Source organism: Schistocerca serialis, chromosome 6, assembly GCF_023864345.2.
Source record: "Schistocerca serialis cubense isolate TAMUIC-IGC-003099 chromosome 6, iqSchSeri2.2, whole genome shotgun sequence".
NCBI lineage: Eukaryota > Metazoa > Arthropoda > Insecta > Orthoptera > Acrididae > Schistocerca > Schistocerca serialis.
Genome location: NC_064643.1, coordinates 731,426,854 through 731,448,771, shown reverse-complemented (window position 1 = coordinate 731,448,771; position 21,918 = coordinate 731,426,854). Strand labels below are relative to the sequence as shown.

Here is a 21,918-nt window from a genome sequence, read left to right as displayed (position 1 = left end):
CCAGCTTGCGTCCACTGTAAACTCGAGCGGTCTTGGGTAACCTTGCGCTCAAATTTGTCACTTGACTAACCATGTACCATAGACTTTATTGTCATCCTAAATAGTACCGAACTTCGAACTGGAATCGGACGATTTTCGTAGTACTGACCAACATCATAACGTATATGTAGGAGCAATTTTGTAAAGAAACTCTCAATTAAACTTTCATATTATTGTGCTTAGGGTTAATGTAAAGAAAATTCCAAATAAACTCTAATAATATTGTGTTTAGGATTAATGTGCTTTCAGAGAGTTAATATTTAACATTGTTGTGTATAAACGTATTCACTTTTTGATACTGGCAACATGCATTATCGATTGTGCTGTTTTTATGTTGGCGAGTTTAAAATTGTGTGAAAAGCTGTAATTTGGTGAGAAATATTGCGACATTAAACTTGTCATTTCACCTCACACAGATGTTCTCAATTCTAGAATAAGCAAAAACAAACCCCCATCCTTAAAACGGGAGCGTTCTATGTTACTATATGTTTGACGTCCGCTACTTACTGTTGTCGAAAAATTATTGACGATGAAAGTTGGGTCATCTCATTTTCTTTTCTCGATCGGAACATGACTTGATTTTATATGTTCAACACGTATACACTTCTCATTTTAGTTACGTTTTCTTACCTTATACGAGTCTTTGTCTATAAATTTGTACAGATCGCACCTGATTATGCAGCTAAAGTGCTCCGACACTGGTCGAGCCAATAAACAAAGGACTTACAGCTAAAGCAGTGTTATCTTTTCAAAATCGTATATCTAGCCTGTGGTTGCCATGGCTGAATGTCTGTGCGTTTTTTTTCCACTGTTTGATGTAAAAAAAAAATATTTTTCTTAGAAATTTCTTATAAAGTTAGTTTTAATTTTGTTGCTGACACATGGCAAGAACTTTTTCTCGTAAGTATCATATTCTAGATTAAAAACAGCGACATGTAATATTTTTTTCGTAATTCTTACTAACATTTCATTTCTCAGTAAGTGCCAACTTAGTAAGGTGGTAAAATGATCCTGACCCGTCTAGTTTCATGACGGCCTCTGTAGTGAGTGAGGAGAGCACGGACCACTGCTAGCCCGCTCGGTCTGCACAGGTGCGGAAGGTGTTCTGCTGCGGCGCCTTCCTGGGGCAGTCGGCGTTCATGCTGGCCACCGCCTTCCTCATGACGCCCGCCGCCGCCGTCGCCTGCCTCACACTGGCCGTCGGCATCGGCGCCTTCGCCATGGCTGGCTTCTTGTGAGTACATCGGGCTCCGAGGCTTCACCTGCCGCGAGTGACTCTCACCACTGCGCTTCTGTCACATCCCCGTGTCTCACTGACAGGGAGCAAACCTTGAAACAAGTCGGCCAGTTACAGTACGTCATTTAACTGAACCACTGGTTTCGTATTACGCTAGTTACGCCAGTCTGGTAGACGAACGACGGGAACAGTCATCATAAACGACTAAACAATAGCACGAGATCGATGCGAATACCCTTGCGACATCCCATTTTCCATGTAGATTGGATACATTTCACTTTGAAGTCATGGATGAGTAATTTAAATCAATAATGAAGTAAATACACTCATGTTCAGAAAAAAAAAACAGAACACCTTGAACGACTAGAGGTAGGACGTTCATATTCACAGGATTTGTAGACTAGTAGTAGTGTGTAAAACGCCCGCTGAACCCGCTGGGCAGAACAGGTGATTAGGATTGTGGAAAGGGCCAAATAAGGTTGGGGTCAGTTTCATAATAAAATTGTAATTTGTTGTAATTTAAGAACACGTTTACAACTGAAGCGGCACATAGCCGAACTTCTATGAGTTTCAGACTCAAATTCTTTCACGTCTGAATGCCTCCAAACAAATCTTAAAAATCAACAAGGTAAATTTGTAATGGTAACTGCGTGTTTTCAGTCACTTGAAATTTACCTTGTTGATATATATACAGGATGAGTCACCTAACATTACCGCTGGATATATTTCGTAAACCACATCAAATACTGACGAACCGGTTCCACAGACCGCACGTGAGGAGAGGGGCTAGTGTAATTGGTTAATAAAAACCATACAAAAATGCACAGAAGTATGTTTTTTAATACAAACCTATGTTTTTTTTTAAATTGAACCCCATTAGTTTTGTTAGCACATCTGAACATATAAGCAAATACGTAATCAGTGCCGTTTGTTGCATTGTAAAATGTTAATTACATCCGGAGATATTGTAACCTAAAGTTGACGCTTGAGTACCACTCCTCCACTGTTCGATCGTGTGTATCGGAGAACACCGAATTACGTAGGGATCCAAAGGGAACGGTGATGGACCTTAGGTACAGAAGAGACTGGAACAGCACATTACGACCACATGCTAACACCTTTTTATTGGTCTTTTTCACTGACGCACATGTACATTACCATGAGGGGTGAGGTACACGTACACACGTGGTTTTCGTTTTCAATTACGGAGTGGAATAGAGTGTGTCCCGACATGTCAGGCCAATAGATGTTCAATGTGGTGGCCATCATTTGCTGCACACAATTGCAATCTCAGGCGTAATGAATGTCGTACACGCCGCAGTACATCTGGTGTAATGTCGCCGCAGGCTGCCACAATACGTTGTTTCATATCCTCTGGGGTTGTAGGCACATCACGGTACACATTCTCCTTTAACGTACCCCACAGAAAGAAGTCCAGAGGTGTAAGATCAGGAGAACGGGCTGGCCAATTTATGCGTCCTCCACGTCCTATGAAACGCCCGTCGAACATCCTGTCAAGGGTCGGCCTGGTGTTAATTGCGGAATGTGCAGGTGCACCATCATGCTGATACCACATACGTCGACGCGTTACCAGTGGGACATTTTCGAGCAACGTTGGCAGATCATTCTGTAGAAACGCGATGTATGTTGCAGCTGTTTGGGCCCCTGCAATGAAGTGTTTGTTACACCTCGCAACTGAATGTTGGAGGTTTCAAGCGTCAACTTTAGGTTACAATATCTCCGGATGTAATTAACATTTTACAATGCAACAAACGGCACTGATTGCGTATTTGTTTATATGTTCAGATGTGCTAACAAAACTAACGTGGTTCCATTTAAAAAAAACGTAGGTTTGTGTTAAAAAAACATACTTCCGTGCATTTTTGTATGGTTTGTATTAAACAATTACACTAGCCCCTCTCCTCACGTTCGGTCTGTGGAATCGGTTCGTCAGTATTTGATGTGGTTTAAGAAATATATCCAGCGGTAACGTTAGGTGACTCGCCCTGTATATATATATAACACAGCTAGGCTGAAAGCCTCAAGGCGAGGGTGGATAGACAAACACAAACAATATGCAATACAAACGGCAGAAGGCCCACAATAAAATTTTCAAGATTTTAAAATAAATTACGATAACCTTTCAAAGGCACAAGGCTGCAATGCTTACGCTTGAAAGGTAATTTTAAGAACAAGGTTCCAAGCCGCGATGTGTAAGTCTGAAAGGTAATTTTAAGAATAAGGTTCCAAGGCTGAAGGCTCACAGTTAATTTTCCAAAATTAAAAAAAAAAATTAGAATCATAAGCCTTAAGTTTTAAGTAGCTGAAACCGGACTAAAAGAAAGGACAACACAACGGCAATATGGTTCAAATGGCTCTGAGCACTATGGGACTCAACTGCTGAAGTCATTAGTCCCCTAGAACTTAGAACTAGTTAAACCTAACTAACCTAAGGACATCACAAACATCCATGCCCGAGGCAGGATTCGAACCTGCGACTGTAGCGGTCTTGCGGTTCCAGACTGCAGCGCCTTTAACCGCACGGCCACTTCGGCCGGCCCAACGGCAATAACCCTTCAGCAAATATCCAGTTGCCAGAATTCAAACTTGCTTACATTAAACACAGTAAAACCAAGGATTTTTTTAATCATTTGCTATGATAGATTATAAACAGACAATAAAATACCTGTGAGAAAGAGAGTAAAGACAACAGCACTCAGAAGCCTCCAGGGGGTCGGTCTGCCCTCGTTCACTTAGGTGAGACAGGTGGTGAGCCCAACTACACTTGATCCGTCAGAACCCAACCAAGGGACAGCCACGGACCGACCGACAAACGACTTGCCTGCCACCAATCGGTACATGAGAATTCAAACACAAAATGTTACGGGCGTGATTATCCACAATCAAATGTGTATATTTATTAAGCTGTGGAGGAAAGGATACTGCCTGAAATTACGTTTGCGGCCAGGGCAGGTAACCAGAACACTAACGGCAACAAGGCAGAAAATTCCGCTGGTGCACTTGAATTGTAGTCAACCAATATAGTTAATTCCACTGCATGGCGGCTAAATTTCAGCAATACCAACACTCGGTGTTGCACACAGGAAAACCTCCCCAACAGCGAACCACCGAAACGAACCACACAACATGATTGGACGTGGCTTGAGTACTTGAAACCACTTCTCAACTTTGACATCCTTGATCAGTGAACCACGAAGCTCGTAGCGATCGGACAGCTCCACACACGCTCCGACACTGAGCAGGGACCACCAACGGACCCAGCCGACTGCACCAGGCGGAGATAACTTGCCTGGTCAGCAGCAACCGACCGACTGCGTTCTAGAATGCCGTCAGTGGAAATAACGCCAACCTCACACACCTGAAAAACACTTGCACAAAGACCTGAACGATACCCAACAGTAGCTAAGCACACACTCGCGCGCACACACACACACACACACACACACACACACACACACACACACACACACACACGTCCGACTCATGAACTATCGGCGAGCCAAAACGCGTCGTCCGGTAGGACGACCGACCAACGATCCATCAAGACTGTGGCCTGCCTCAAGTCATGGGTGGCAACAGTGGTCGGGCGAGCCATGTCGACGCAGGCCTCGCAGCTCCAACCCGACTGCACTAGTGCCACATTGCAACTCCCCGGCTAGTAGGTCCGGACTGCACTCCGGACGGTTTCCGACTCTGGCAGAGCCGAACGTGCGACCCGACTTCCCTTACAACGGACAATGACTGGGAAGTAATACACTCCTGGAAATGGAAAAAAGAACACATTGACACCGGTGTGTCAGACCCACCATACTTGCTCCGGACACTGCGAGAGGGCTGTACAAGCAATGATCACACGCACGGCACAGCGGACACACCAGGAACCGCGGTGTTGGCCGTCGAATGGCGCTAGCTGCGCAGCATTTGTGCACCGCCGCCGTCAGTGTCAGCCAGTTTGCCGTGGCATACGGAGCTCCATCGCAGTCTTTAACACTGGTAGCATGCCGCGACAGCGTGGACGTGAACCGTATGTGCAGTTGACGGACTTTGAGCGAGGGCGTATAGTGGGCATGCGGGAGGCCGGGTGGACGTACCGCCGAATTGCTCAACACGTGGGGCGTGAGGTCTCCACAGTACATCGATGTTATCGCCAGTGGTCGGCGGAAGGTGCACGTGCCCGTCGACCTGGGACCGGACCGCAGCGACGCACGGATGCACGCCAAGACCGTAGGATCCTACGCAGTGCCGCAGGGGACCGCACCGCCACTTCCCAGCAAATTAGGGACAGTGTTGCTCCTGGGGTATCGGCGAGGACCATTCGCAACCGTCTCCATGAAGCTGGGCTACGGTCCCGCACACCGTTAGGCCGTCTTCCGCTCACGCCCCAACATCGTGCAGCCCGCCTCCAGTGGTGTCGCGACAGGCGTGAATGGAGGGACGAATGGAGACGTGTCGTCTTCAGCGATGAGAGTCGCTTCTGCCTTGGTGCCAATGATGGTCGTATGCGTGTTTGGCGCCGTGCAGGTGAGCGCCACAATCAGGACTGCATACGACCGAGGCACACAGGGCCAACACCCGGCATCATGGTGTGGGGAGCGATCTCCTACACTGGCCGTACACCACTGGTGATCGTCGAGGGGACACTGAATAGTGCACGGTACATCCAAACCGTCATCGAACCCATCGTTCTACCATTCCTAGACCGGCAAGGGAACTTGCTGTTCCAACAGGACAATGCACGTCCGCATGTATCCCGTGCCACCCAACGTGCTCTAGAAGGTGTAAGTCAACTACCCTGGCCAGCAAGATCTCCGGATCTGTCCCCCATTGAGCATGTTTGGGACTGGATGAATCGTCGTCTCACGCGGTCTGCACGTCCAGCACGAACGCTGGTCCAACTGAGGCGCCAGGTGGAAATGGCATGGCAAGCCGTTCCACAGGACTACATCCAGCATCTCTACGATCGTCTCCATGGGAGAATAGCAGCCTGCATTGCTGCGAAAGGTGGATATACACTGTACTAGTGCCGACATTGTGCATGCTCTGTTGCCTGTGTCTATGTGCCTGTGGTTCTGTCAGTGTGATCATGTGATGTATCTGACCCCTGGAATGTGTCAATAAAGTTTCCCCTTCCTGGGACAATGAATTCAAGGTGTTCTTATTTCAATTTCCAGGAGTGTATCAGTCGAGAAAAGATACTATGAGAGGGGATATATCGATACGCGCTGCTAGCGCCTGTCACGGTCAGGCAAAGCAGCAACTCAGTAACAGTAGTAATTTAAATAAACATGGTCAGGTGGAAGTGCGTTAAAAACAGTGTGTAAAATACATTATGGCGGAACCACGAGCCACGCATGGCTCAGTATGTTCCTCAGAAACGTTAAGCATTTCAATCGACTCGGTTCAGCATGTGTCCTGTTGCTTAGTACGCACAGGGTCCGCCACGGGCTCTGATAACTTGTTCTATGCGTGATGGCATCGACGCATATAAGGTGCGAATGGCGTCCTGTGGTATAGGCATCCATTCACCTGGATCCACAGTTCATCTGTGGTGGTTCACTTTGGATGACAGTGCTGTACCCGTCATTTCACCATATCGGTTGACGATGAGTATGGTGATCTGGCAGGCCAGATCCTGTGACACCAAGAAGGGACGTGTTCTTGCAGCAACATGTGGCCGCGCATTGTCTTGCTAAAAATGGCGTCTGGAGTGTTCTGCTGAAAGGGTATGGCTGCAGGTCGCAGGACGTCATCCACGTACGTCACACTGGTCACAGTGCCCCGGACACGCACCAACTGTACCCAATAGCAACCCACATCATACGGCCTTAAGTTAGGGCTATATGTCCTGTGCAAATGCAGTCACTCTGCTGCCGCTCCTCCCGTGTGCAGCAGCAGAACTTGGATTCTTCCGAGAACAGTATCTGAGGCCATCCCTGTTCCCAGTGACGCCCTTCTACACGGCATTGGCGTCTAGCATGTTTCTGCACATTTCGTCAAAGGGAGACGGAGAACTGTACGGCGCTCACATAACCCATGCCGTAACAAACGGCGACGGATTGTCGCCCTTGATAGTGTACGATGTGTTCGATTGTTCCACTGTTGCACCAGAGCCGAGGAGGACGGAGATATGTCCTCCAACGCCATTCGGATGAGGTGTCCATCTTCTCGGTGGGAGAGGGGGCTTTGCCTGGGTGGTGCGACCTGACCCACCTCGTCGTGTTCTACGACCTTCTGTGAACAGTTCTGCGCACACGCGTTGCTCTGCCGAAACGCTTCTCCCATGGGAGCAGCGATTCCCAGATGAATGCATCACATTCTCTCATGACAATAATGCGCCCTCTTTCAAACTCACTGAACAGACGGTACGGTTCTTGCATACGTCTGCGAGGCATCCTACGCGTCTGCTCATGTCATACTGATGCATTACCTTCGGTTTATAGCGACAACGAGAGCCGCAGGCACATTTTACCGGTAGTGGTGCAGCACCGCGTTATCGATGTTGACCTTGCACCTGCGGGCCGACATGCTTCAAATGTTAATCATTTCTGCCTCACGGGGTGGCCGCGAGGTTAGAGGCACCATGTCGCGGAATGCGCGGCCTCTCCCGCCGGAAGTTCGGGTCCTCCCTCGGGCATGGGTGTGTGTCTTATTCTTAGCTAACAAGGGGAGGCCGCCAATTGTGAAATTCAGATTCGATTCATACTGCGCATAATAAAAGCTCATGGCCAGAGGTGTAATGTGGCAAAGCACCAAGATGCACTTCCCAGCCGTTGTCGAGAAAATCGACAGTTAAAAGAAACTGTTGTGGTGAAATACTTTCTACAATTAATTATTTTCCACAGCGTCGTGGCGCAGCGGTAAGCGCTCGGGTTTGTAATCCGAAGGTCGCCGGATCGAATCTCGCACCATGCAATTTTTTTAGTATTTTTTTTCTAATTCAAATGTGTCTATAAGTCGGTGGCTGGCGCGCTGCCAAGATGACGTAGCACCGCCTTATCGGCGGGGTCAAAGGTCAAGCGTTCAGAGAGCTGACGCAACATGCTGTTGCATACTCTATGTCGACAGATTCTAGATGTACCCTTGTCCACTTTTCAGCTACGCTACAGATCAATTTATTTATGAAAATACAAAGTACAGTCTCCTACAAATTTAACATATTCACAATTACCTTTTCCTTTAATCCATATAAATACAGTTTCATTAACAGATATCTTACGTCTACTACGTGTATACAAGGAAAAAGGTGAGGGTGACATGTATGTTGACTTGCCGAAGTCTTTATTTGCATTTTCTGTTACATGATATGTGCGATAGGCTATGATGTCCCGATCGACGAAGCTTTCCAGTCCAGATACATTAGGTACGCCTGTACCACCACGTACAATAGCAACTGTTAACCATCCGTTCCCATGGGTAAAGGAATTATTGATGTCGATGCTGAAGTTCAGTCTGCAACCACAGAAGACTGCGGGTCCATCCAACAGCGAATGTGCAGAGACAGATTTGATGGTATTCTTTTTCTTGTCGGCAGCTGAAGTAGTCATTTCGACGTCTTCAATTGTTTTATATATTGTCTGTCTTGCACGACGACGGTATCTTCTGTAAGGCATGCTGGTGAAGGCGGATCGCTCTCCAATTGTACCGCCTCCATTTTTCCGTTTTTTTTAACAGGGTGTACCAAAGCTCTCCCGTGCCCACTGATTTTCGACGATGTTATAAGTTGCACTAGGGACCGCATCTAACTTCTTTCGAAGTTAGCAGGCAACTACGCTGTTATGCGGCGGCTCGTTTCGGCCCATTCAACATCTGTCCTTCAAGTGTAACGAGCGAGTAACGGAGTTTATATTTCATACCTGCCACAGCAGGTATATATATATATTTGAATTACAAAAAAACTAATAATAAAAAAAATTGCATTGCGCGAAATTCGATCCGGCGACCTTCGGATCACGAACCCGCGCGCTTACCGCTGCGCCACGACGCTCTAGAAATCTATTAATCGTAGAGAGTATTTCACCGCAACGGTTTCTTTTAACTGTCGATTTTCTTGACAACGGCTGAGAAGTGCATCTTGGTGCTTTGCCACATTACACCTCTGGCCATGAGCTTTTATTATGCGCAGTATGAATCCAATCTGAATTTCACAATTGGCGGCCTCCCCTTGTATGATAGTTTAAGTAGTATGTAAGTCTAGGGACCGATGACCTCAGCGGTTTGGTCCCCTAGGAATTCACACACACACATTTTGTCCCGTCACTTCTCACAGTTTTGGCAAAACTCATTCCAAGTGATAGCTATCGTTTCGTCTTGCTTGTTTTCCTTGTGGCCAACCACCAACGTACCACTTCTATTTCTTACGTTCTGTGGAGATGTTAATCAATACTAAGATGTCCATTTGAGATGCAAGTGTCTTGCAAAATCTTTGCTGCTGTTGTGTGAAATATTAAACAATCTAAAGTTTGCTTTCAGTGAGCAATCAAACCTCTTTCGGCCTGACTTTTAACGCCTAAAAGACATGGCAAGCAACATACTCGCAATATTTATTTTAGTTTTTGTGTCAGCAGCTGGAAAATTCAGTCTTCATTATGGGCAGTTTGTGTCAGAGCTTCAGCGTGAGGTAGGAGGCACAAAGTCCATGGCGACATCCGAAACACTGTACGATTTCATTTCCCACTAGAAGTAGATTTCCAGCAATATTCCGATTTCAGTGCAATTCATGTAGTGTGGCTGCATTATAACGTGTAAAACACTGCAAATCTGTACGCAGAAGTCGTTTACCGTAAGACGTGATTCTCAGAGCACCACAAAATGGGAATTAATTTCCTAAACGCAACCGTACCTATAACAAGAAGAAAACACGTAACTTGTGCTGTTAATTTTATTCCTCAAGAAGTTGGCCGCCATGAATCACTTCATGCTGTGACGTGTAAAATGAAGGCAGCAATTGCCTGTTCTTGGGGGTAGTAGTAAGTTCCTCTGGGACCTGACTGCTGAGGTCACCGTCCCTAGGCTGACACACTGCTTAATCTAACTTAAACTAACTTACGCTAAGGACAACACACACACTCATTCCCGAGGGAGGACTCGAACCTCCGACGGGGAAAACTGCGCGAACCGTGGCAAGGTGCCATAGACCGTGCGGCTACCCCGCACGGCTGCCTGTTCTTACTTCAAAGACGTAAGCGCCCATTAAAGATTCAAAAACCCCGTATGTGTGAATAAATGTGACTGAATCAGAATTAATCGTGATATAGTCACACCCGTGAGACCCACTGCTGGAACGGATTCATTCAATGGGTTGATTAATGCTATGAAATGTTGTGGCACTACCATGAATCTTAACATGGGAAATTCCTGTTCTATCACTCAAAATTATTAAATGTGACAATAAAGATTTAAACGAACTCCGAAGTTTATTACGAAAAGCATTAGAATCACAAATCATCCAAAACAACGATTAAGTTGCCAAAGACACAATCACAGATTTAACATTGAGAATTATACAACGCGAACTATTGGCTGGCAAAGTTACACGATGAATTCGAACTGCTTAATAATGTCGCTTCTGACTTTGTGAAATTTCTCTCGGCCTAACTATATAACGATTACAGTGATTATTTGACTGAATAGAGAACCGAAGAAACCTACACATCTGAGGATGCACTGACGAACGTGTAACGGTGAAACCTATCATGAATTTGAACTTAAGACTCTCGATAGCCCTAATACGCCGGAGCTGGTAGCTATGCTCATCATAATCTTCAGTGTAATATGAGCAGTGTGGTGACACTCTCCCTCGCTGCAATGTAGTTCAGTGACAGGATTTCTCTGCGAAGGACTCAAACACTGGACACCAATCGGCTTCTCCAGCTGAAAGTGCAGCCTGTGGAGTACGAATGTGTTCACTAACAAGCCCAGAGATGAAGTCTTCCTCTATAAGTCAGTACAGAACTGACTGCTTCCTTATTTACAACGAGAAAAACTCGACCACAAATGCTCTATGAAGTTACATCGTCTGCCAATGATGTAATTGTTTTTTTAACAAAATATCCCACCAAGAAGAGGAACATTCAAGAAACCAAACCTAATTTCTTCACTCTTTTCTAAAAAAAAAATTGTAACCTCCCCCTCACTTACCGACCTTAATGACAGTAAAAATTAAACCGCGTATACCTAACGGAAATTTGGGAAAAGCAATCGTCACCGAAGTTAATCTGTTGGTAAAGAAGGAGGAAGGGTTACATCTAAATGAAAGGAAAATGCAAATGAAACTGGTGGAAATTAATTTTGAAAAGGGGTAAAGTTAATAAACAAAGTAAATGTGCGGTCGTTACGTTAACAATTAACTGGCGTTAATTAGATATTTGAGATTTGGTGAAAATTACGGTCGCCAGTCCTATGGACAACTACTATAATAACTGAAAAAGAAAGGTTATTGCACATATAATTAGCACTAGAAGCGTGGCAACTAAAGGTTGACATGTGTAGTGTGAAAACTGAAAGTTTGTCAGAAGTAATAAATTTCGCTACACTCTGACTTAATTTAGCAAAAGAATTAATAAAACCGGACAATTGAAAGTTAATTTAGTGACTGAAATTAATAGTGAGCTTTGTTTCTGAAGCACTGCGAAATTCAATAAAATAAGGTTAGTCTTGGGCTACCTCAACAATCATTTCAAAAGCTACTTGAATTTACGCAATTTAGAAATAAGAGATTTAACTTGACACTTGAATTAAATGATTCTGAACAATTAACAATAGTAAAATTTAGTACGTACCAAACTGAGCTGCAGTCACAGGTAGGCTAAAATATGGTAACAAAACTCGCACTCTTAATTTGTGCTTCTGTAATCTAAATACTGTAGCCAGCTATGAATACATTAACTGAACTTTGAAAATAAAGCAGTGAAATGGAATGATTGTACTTTAATGCTGGTGTTTGAATTTCAACGACACTCGGGTTCTTTCCAGAAAAGGAAGGGACCCTGCTTGGTAATGCAATTGGGACAAAGAGCAACAAAGGTTCATGCTACGTTGCAGTAATTTTGTGAGACAAAAGGAACAATTTTAAAAGCTGAGGTCTGCCATACGGTTCCAAAACTTTACGTGCTTCCAGTCTTCCTTGTTGGTTGAAGGTTTGAAGTCGTCGGTCGAGGAGGTGGTGACAGTCACTCATTGTCGGCCGTAGCTGTTGCAGATGCTGGATGTTGGCGCGCCTCCTTCTCGACACGGTCACCGGGCGAAACGGGCTCTTGATGTGCGCCAGCTAATGCTTCCCGTCCGCGACACCGTGTCAGAAACTATCATAGCAAGTCGAGCGCAATTACATGCCGCCCAACCCCGAAAGCGCGGCTACTCGCGGGAGCGTCACACAACACACCTGCTCCACCGCCCTACTCCAGCAAGACTCCCTCTGCCCGCGCTCCACGCGGCAGAGTTAACACTACCGAAGATCCTAAACACTTTGGTTCTCCACACGACCTATCGATGTAATCGTTCGATAGCATAGTTTTCCCTAGGCAAGACCCAGCGTACAAATACAAATAGTATTTACAAAACAAACCAAGGAAAAAATTTATAGTACAATAGATGGAAATAGGAGGATATGCATTTCCGGCGTTACAAACTTCCTGCTACACTTATGACATCACTTCTTTTTTCACTTCTGTTTCATCATTCAGTACCCTCGCAAAGAGCAGCTAGCCTCATCATTTCAGATCCTGGGAAAAGCTAAAGTCTGTGGTATGCTTTCAGATCGCCAATTCACAGTGTATATGTGCAATAAATCGCACATAGGCTGGCGCTAGCATGATGCTGGCTGAGTTAACTTTACCCAAGACAGCGTAAGGACAGCTATAAGCGCCAGCCCCCTGCCTGGAGTCCTGAGAACGGCAGCATTCTCTCGGCTCATCAGATATCACCGAACCTCTCTACACACCACCTGCCTCGTATCTGCTGCGCTTCTCACTTCCAAAACTCATCCAAAAACGAAACATTGATCACAAATACACTACTGGCTATTAAAATTGCTACACCACGAAGATGACGTGCTACAGACGCGAAATTTAACCGACAGGAAGAAGATGCTGTGATATGCAAATGATTCGCTTTTCAGAGCATTCATACAGGCTGGCGCCGGTGGCGACACCTACAACGTGCTGACACAAGGAAAGTTGCCAACCGATTTCTCATACACAAACAGCAGTTGACCGTTGTTGCCTGGTGAAACGTTGTTGCGATGCCTCGTGTAAGGAACAGAAATGCGTACTATCACGTTTCCGACTTTAATAAACGTCGGATTGCAGCCTATCGCGATTGCGGTTTATCGTATCGCGACATTGCTGCTCGCGTTGGTCGAGATCCAATAACTCTTAGCAGAATATGGAATCGGTGGGTTCAGGAGGGTAATACGGAACGCCGTGCTGGATCCCAACGGCCTCGTATCACTAGCAGTCGAGATGACAGGCATCTTATCCGCATGGCTGTAACGGATCGTGCAGCCACGTCTCGATCCCTGAGTCAACAGATGGCGACGTTTGCAGGACAACAACCACCTGCACGAAGAGTTCAACGACGTTTGCAGCAGCATGGACTATCAGCTCGGAGACGATGGCTGCGGTTACCCTTGACGCTGTATCACAGGCAGGAACGCCTACGATGGTGAACTCAACGACGAACCTGGGTGCACGAATGGCAAAACATCATTTTTTCGGATGAGTCCAGGTTCTGTTTACAGCATCATGATGGTCGCTTCCGTGTTTGGCGACATCGCGGTGATCGCACATTGGAAGCGTGTATTCGTCATCGCCATACTGGCGTATCACCCGGCGTGATGGTATGGGGTGCTGTTGGTTACACGTCTAGGTCACCTCTTGTACGCATTGACGGCACTTTGAACAGTGGACGCTACATTTCAGATGTCTTACGACCCGTGGCTCTACCCTTCATTCGATCCCTGCGAAACCCTACATTTCAGCAGGATAATGCACGACTGCATGGTGCAGGTCTTGTACGGGCCTTTCTGGATACAGAAAATGTTCTACTGCTGCCCTGGCCAGCACATTCTCCAAATCTCTCGCCAATTGAAAACGTCTGGTCCATGGTGGCCGAGCAACTGGCTCGTCACAATACGCCAGTCACTACTCTTGATGAACTGTGGTATCGTGTTGAAGCTGCATGGGCAGCTGTACCTGTACACGCCATCCAAGCTCTGTTTGACTGAATGCCGGTCCGCATCTCGTGGTCGTGCGGTAGCGTTCTCGCTTCCCACGCCCGGATTCCCGGGTTCGATTCCCGGCGGGGTCTGGGATTTTCTCTGCCTCGTGATGACTGGGTGTTGTGTGATGTCCTTAGGTTAGTTAGGTTTAAGTAGTTCTAAATTCTAGGGGACTGATGACCATAGACGTTAAGTCCCATAGTGCTCAGAGCCATTTGAACCAGCAAGACCGCTACGGTCGCAGGTTCGAATCCTGCCTCGGGCATGGATGTTTGTGATGTCCTTAGGTTAGTTAGGTTTAACTAGTTCTAAGTTCTAGGGGACTAATAACCTCAGCAGTTGAGTCCCATAGTGCTCAGAGCCATTTGAACCATTTGAACCATTTTGAAATCAATGCCGAGGCGTATCAAAGCCGTTATTACGGCCAGAGGTGGTTGTTCTGATTACTGATTTCTCAGGATCTATGCGCCCAAATGGCGTGAAAATGTAATCACATGTCATTTCTAGTATAATATATTTGGCCAATGTAGTGTAGTAATTTTAATGGCCAGTGGTGTACATGAAACAAGACGACCCAAACAGCCTGCTGCTTTTCAAAGTTTGATGTAGACGCTATTTTCGATGAGAATGTCGCTCTCTCTCTACCCCAGCAGCAAAATGCACTAAATCTGACCGCAAAATCCTGGACATTAGTTGTAAAAGGAAAAAGATCTGACAAAATTCTGTCCACTGCCATCGTATCATTACTAACCAAACGAAACCAATCTTTCTCCCTCCCTCCCGCTCTCTCTCTCTCTCTCTCTCTCTCTCTCTCTCTCTCTCTCTGTCTCTCTCGCTCTCTCTATCTATCTATCTGTCTCTCTCTTTCCAATAATTTATGTACTAGTATGGGATCCGCTGTTTTCAAGATTTGCGAAATTTGTTATAACTTTCTGTCCTGGTGTTATTGCTGTCGGTTTAGTCGTCAGTTGACTCAATGGAGAATATAGCTCTGTATGCAGAACTTTAAAGAGAGAGATGTTTTGCGCCGTCTGTCTGTGACTCGATCTGTGTGCTACCGTATTTTTAATTGTTTATCTCTTGTACTGTCTGAGGCGGTGGTCGGATAGGAGCATTTGAAAGACCTAAAACAAAGTGCAATTGTATTTTTTATGATGGTAATAAGATCTTGCATTACTTAATTTTATCATACAATTATCGTATTTACAGTAATAAACAATCTTTCAGAGTAGTTATTAAATCTTCACAAACAAGGCATTTCGTAGAAATGAGATCAAGGTTTCCTAATATGAGACAGTAATAATATCTTGCTTTAATTATTTTATTACATAATAATAACATATGACTATACAACTTTTACATGTTCATTCATTTCTGTTATCCTTCACTCATTTCACACTACTTAGGTTTATATGTGCGACATCCGGGGCGAACAAATTTGTCTTCTGTGACACCGCAATCTTCATGAGCCCAGCCATAACATTTCGTGCACTGTGCCCACTTCTCCCCGTGTTTGCCTTCAGAAAAGCGCCCAGTACAGAACAGACACTCCTCGTCATCGTCATCACTGCTGTCTGAATCCCCACTGTCATCAAGACGGACATCGGATGCCGAGTCACTAGACAATTCTTCTGCTTTAGGTCTACGATTGGAAGATTTTCCACTCTTCTCCCCAAATAACTTTCTCGCTGCTTTCTTAGCTTCTGCCTCTGATTTCTTCTGTTTAGATTATTGCAGTTGCTTCACATAAGGAGTTGAAGTTAGTAACGCAGCATAGCACGAACGCGATGTTTGACCTATTTGCCTAACTCCAGGTGGTTTTGCGATGTGTGGGAGAGGTCTGATGTCTGCCGGGCTGACAGCTTGACCATCACCATCAGTAGTTTCATTTTCGTTTTTGGCATCTCCTTCTTGAAGAGCGTTAGCATGGCGATGAATTGAAAGCTCATGTCCCCTAAAGATGTTTCTGTTGCATGGGATGAGACATCTTTTTCTGAAGGCATTCACAGATGCTTCCATTGTTGCTGCTCGGTTGTAAGCTGCCCCAAGTAACTTGGCTATTAATAATGGGGTGATAACACGACCTGGGTTACTTGCCAACCACGTTTCTATCTCTTGGGCATAGTAGGTTTTTAAAGGCCCCATAAATCCGACGTCAAGTGGCTGCATTTTATGCGTTGAGTGAGGTGGCAAACGTACAATATGAACATTGTTTTAACGTGCTTTATCTAACACATCGAGATTCTTTGTTGGAAATAATTCCCATCAAGAATCAAAATGACGGGGTCATTTGAAGATGGCTTTACATGACTCACAAAATGACCAAACCACTGAGTAAAAATGTGAGTTTGTATCCAGCCACTTGGATGACAAGCTGATATTGATCCTGCAGGTGCACCGTCCATCAAGTTCCAGAAAACATTCCAGTTTCTGATCATAAGATTAGTCAAAGTAATCCCTGTTTATGATAATTTAATCGAATTAAAATAAACGCAGTTGCCAAAATTTTACTACAAATAATGATCAAATATTGTTATCTCATGATAGTATTGCGTAAATTACACATAAAAAATCGTGAGAGAACGAGTTCCCCCAATATGCGATAGGTGGCGTAGTATGCGACACTGTCGCGTATTTGGATCCCCATACTATCGCATATTAGGAATTTCGCCATCTTACACAAAGAATCACGCACTTGCTAACAACGTTCGTTGGCAAATGAATCTAATTGCCAATAATTATAGGTAATACCATTACAAATAACAACAACAAAAGAGCACAGTAATATCCACTCACCTTCAAGCTGAAATATTGTCTCAATACTGATGTCGCAAAAACTCCAAACACAAGAAATTTTGTATCAACCTCTGCGTACTGCGTCCGGCTCAACTATGGCGTCCTACTCGCTGTGTCGTCGTCTGGCACGCAATAGACGTGTTTAAGAAACTCTCCACCAGACTGCAACCCCTAACACGAGCACAACTGGGGTGTCTCATATTAGGGAACTATCGCATAATAGGCACCTTTCCTCTACTTTGCTAAACGACCGTGTGAAACTGCCTAATAGCCACACTACGGCTGGCCTGTGTAGCACACCAACGGTCATCAATCGCTACGCGGGTTCTGTCCTGGTCTGGTTCACCTCCCTGTCTCGCAAGGTTAAGAGCTGTGCATTAAGCTTTACTGGTTATTTACCCTTTGGTCGGCCCCGCAGTAGTATTGTTTTTATGGAGTGACAACATGTACCACATGCATTCCGGCCGTTGTGACCGAGTGGTTCTAGGCGCTTGAGTCCGGAACCGCGCTGCTGCTACGGTCGCAGGTCCGAATCCTGCTGCGGACATGTATCTGTGTGATGTCCTTAGGTTAGTTAGGTTCACGTAGTTCTAAGTCCAGGGGACTGGTGACCTCAGAAGTCCCATAATGCTTAGAGCCATTTGAACCATTTGAACCATGTATGCATAACATCATGAGAGAAGATGCACTTGGTGCTCTGATTGATGTTGCTGCATAAAGCCACAACTATTCACAACGCCAAATATTTCTACGTTGGTTGTACCATTTTCGGTGACATACGCTAAGGCGCTTCAATAACTATTTGAAAATGGGTGCTTAAGTCGAAATAGGTAGTCTGAATAAATTATCACACCTCAGAAGACTGAGCGAGGAGCGAGGTGGCGCAGTGATTAGCACACTGGAGTCGGATTCGGGAGGATGACCGTTCAAACCCGCGTCCGGCCATTCTGATTTAGGTTTTCCGTGATTTCCCTTAATCGCTTCAGCCAAATGCTGAATGGATCCTTTGCAAGGGCACGGCCGACTTCCTAACCTAATCCACTGGGACGGATGACCTCGGTGTTTGGTGCCCTCCCTCCCCCCCCCCCCCTCAAAATCAACCAACCAACCAACCAATCAAACCGCAGACAATAACCTTGCTAAATTGGCTCTCCATAAAGCTCTACTGACAACTGAGGTCTCGTATATATTTGTTTTTCTGCATCTACATCTGTACCAACCAAGGTAGTTGATGGTGTATGAATGGAGGATGGGAAGAACGGCTGGCAGTGACCAGCTGAATGACCTGTAATTCCTCTGATTTTCGCGTCGTGTTCGTTTTGCGAGATGCGTGTGGATGTAAATAACATGATTTTGTGGTAAGGATTAAGTTACAATAATGATTGGGCTGAATCAGTGTTCTGTAAGCTGCTTCTAATGTGGAAATTTCAGCTTGACGTCTACGTTTAGTAGAACTGGTTTTCTGTAAGCTGCTTCTAATGTGGAAAATTATATCCTTGGAAATTTCAGCTTGACGTCTACTTTTAGTACAACTTCAGATCGCTGCAGTCGGTTATCTCCAGATGTTTTACAGGTATCGCTGTTTCCAGTGATGTAGCACCAACAGTGTGGACCTTCTGTGGGTTTTTGCACAACATGTTACAGTAACTTGCAGTTTCGCTGCAGAATGGTCCACACCAAGCCTTTGGAGGAGTGTCTGTTGCCTGTTGTTTTCTTCTGCTTGTGCTGAGACTGAGCAGCCTCGTTATTGCAGCGTGAACCACCTGGACTTGGCGCCCCAGTACGCCAGCATTCTGATGGGCATGGCCAACACTGCAGGCACCATCCCGGGCATCATCAGCCCCATACTCACCGGCTACATCGTGCCCAACAGGGTGAGTACCGCCACAATCTTTCCTCGCCCTGCTACACTTCACAACCACTCCAGTGATACACTTCCAGGAGTCGTCAGCCCCATACTCACCGGCTACATCGTGCCCAACAGGGTGAGTACCGCCACACTCTTTCCTCGCCCTGCTACACTTCACAACCACTCCAGTGATACACTTCCAGGGGTCGTCAGCCCCATACTCACCGGCTACATCGTGCCCAACAGGGAGAGTAATGCCACATTCTTTCCTCGCCCTGCTACACTTCACAACCACTCCAGTGATACACTTCCCGGAGTCGTCAGCCCCACACCCACCGGCTACATCGTGCCCAACAGGGTGAGTACCGCCACAATCTTTCCTCGCCCTGCTACACTTCACAACCACTCCAGTGATACACTTCCAGGAGTCGTCAGCCCCACACTCACCGGCTACATCGTGCCCAACAGGGTGAGTACCGCCACAATCTTTCCTCGCCCTGCTACACTTCACAACCACTCCAGTGATACACTTCCAGGAGTCGTCAGCCCCATACTCACCGGCTACATCGTGCCCAACAGGGTGAGTACCGCCACAATCTTTCCTCGCCCTGCTACACTTCACAACCACTCCAGTGATACACTTCCAGGAGTCGTCAGCCCCATACTCACCGGCTACATCATGCCCAACAGGGTGAGTACCGCCACAATCTTTCCTCACCCTGCTACACTTCACAACCACGCCAGTGATACACTTCCAGGAGTCGTCAGCCCAATACTCACCGGCTACATCGTGCCCAACAGGGTGAGTACCGCCACAATCTTTCCTCGCCCTGCTACACTTCACAACCACTCCAGTGATACACTTCCAGGAGTCGTCAGCCCCATACTCACCGGCTACATCGTGCCCAACAGGGTGAGTACCGCCACAATCTTTCCTCGCCCTGCTACACTTCACAACCACTCCAGTGATACACTTCCAGGAGTCGTCAGCCCCACACTCACCGGCTACATCGTGCCCAACAGGGTGAGTACCGCCACAATCTTTCCTCGCCCTGCTACACTTCACAACCACTCCAGTGATACACTTCCAGGAGTTGTCAGCCCCATATTCACCGGCTACATCGTGCCCAACAGGGTGAGTACCGCCACAATCTTTCCTCGCCCTGCTACACTTCACAACCACTCCAGTGATACACTTCCAGGAGTCGTCAGCCCCACACTCACCGGCTACATCGTGCCCAACAGGGTGAGTACCACCACAATCTTTCCTCGCCCTGCTACACTTCACAACCACTCCAGTGATACACTTCCAGGAGTCGTCAGCCCCATACTCACCGGCTACATCGTGCCCAACAGGGTGAGTACCGCCACAATCTTTCCTCGCCCTGCTACACTTCACAACCACTCCAGTGATACACTTCCAGGAGTCGTCAGCCCCATACTCACCGGCTACATCATGCCCAACAGGGTGAGTACCGCCACAATCTTTCCTCACCCTGCTACACTTCACAACCACGCCAGTGATACACTTCCAGGAGTCGTCAGCCCAATACTCACTGGCTACATCGTGCCCAACAGGGTGAGTACCGCCACAATCTTTCCTCGCCCTGCTACACTTCACAACCACTCCAGTGATACACTTCCAGGAGTCGTCAGCCCCATACTCACCGGCTACATCGTGCCCAACAGGGTGAGTACCGCCACAATCTTTCCTCGCCCTGCTACACTTCACAACCACTCCAGTGATACACTTCCAGGAGTCGTCAGCCCCACACTCACCGGCTACATCGTGCCCAACAGGGTGAGTACCGCCACAATCTTTCCTCGCCCTGCTACACTTCACAACCACTCCAGTGATACACTTCCAGGAGTTGTCAGCCCCATATTCACCGGCTACATCGTGCCCAACAGGGTGAGTACCGCCACAATCTTTCCTCGCCCTGCTACACTTCACAACCACTCCAGTGATACACTTCCAGGAGTCGTCAGCCCCACACCCACCGGCTACATCGTGCCCAACAGGGTGAGTACCGCCACAATCTTTCCTCGCCCTGCTACACTTCACAACCACTCCAGTGATACACTTCCAGGAGTCGTCAGCCCCACACTCACCGGCTACATCGTGCCCAACAGGGTGAGTACCGCCACAATCTTTCCTCGCCCTGCTACACTTCACAACCACTCCAGTGATACACTTCCAGGAGTCGTCAGCCCCATACTCACCGGCTACATCGTGCCCAACAGGGTGAGTACCGCCACAATCTTTCCTCGCCCTGCTACACTTCACAACCACTCCAGTGATACACTTCCCGGAGTCGTCAGCCCCACACCCACCGGCTACATCGTGCCCAACAGGGTGAGTACCGCCACAATCTTTCCTCGCCCTGCTACACTTCACAACCACTCCAGTGATACACTTCCAGGAGTCGTCAGCCCCACACTCACCGGCTACATCGTGCCCAACAGGGTGAGTACCGCCACAATCTTTCCTCGCCCTGCTACACTTCACAACCACTCCAGTGATACACTTCCAGGAGTCGTCAGCCCCATACTCACCGGCTACATCGTGCCCAACAGGGTGAGTACCGCCACAATCTTTCCTCGCCCTGCTACACTTCACAACCACTCCAGTGATACACTTCCAGGAGTCGTCAGCCCCATACTCACCGGCTACATCATGCCCAACAGGGTGAGTACCGCCACAATCTTTCCTCACCCTGCTACACTTCACAACCACGCCAGTGATACACTTCCAGGAGT

At 46.8% G+C, this 21,918-nt stretch overlaps 1 protein-coding gene across 4 annotated transcripts in view; it reads left to right on the top strand.

The window, feature by feature from the left end:
* The window catches only part of LOC126484168 (vesicular glutamate transporter 1-like), a 132,677-nt gene that overhangs the window by 89,823 nt on the left and 20,936 nt on the right, over positions 1 to 21,918 (top strand). For all 4 annotated transcript variants that reach the window (XM_050107572.1, XM_050107570.1, XM_050107573.1 and 1 more), the window contains exons 9-10: positions 1,131 to 1,273; positions 19,063 to 19,183. In XM_050107572.1, the coding sequence (XP_049963529.1) occupies positions 1,131 to 1,273; positions 19,063 to 19,183 (264 nt within the window). The remainder of the gene's footprint in view (positions 1 to 1,130; positions 1,274 to 19,062; positions 19,184 to 21,918) is intronic.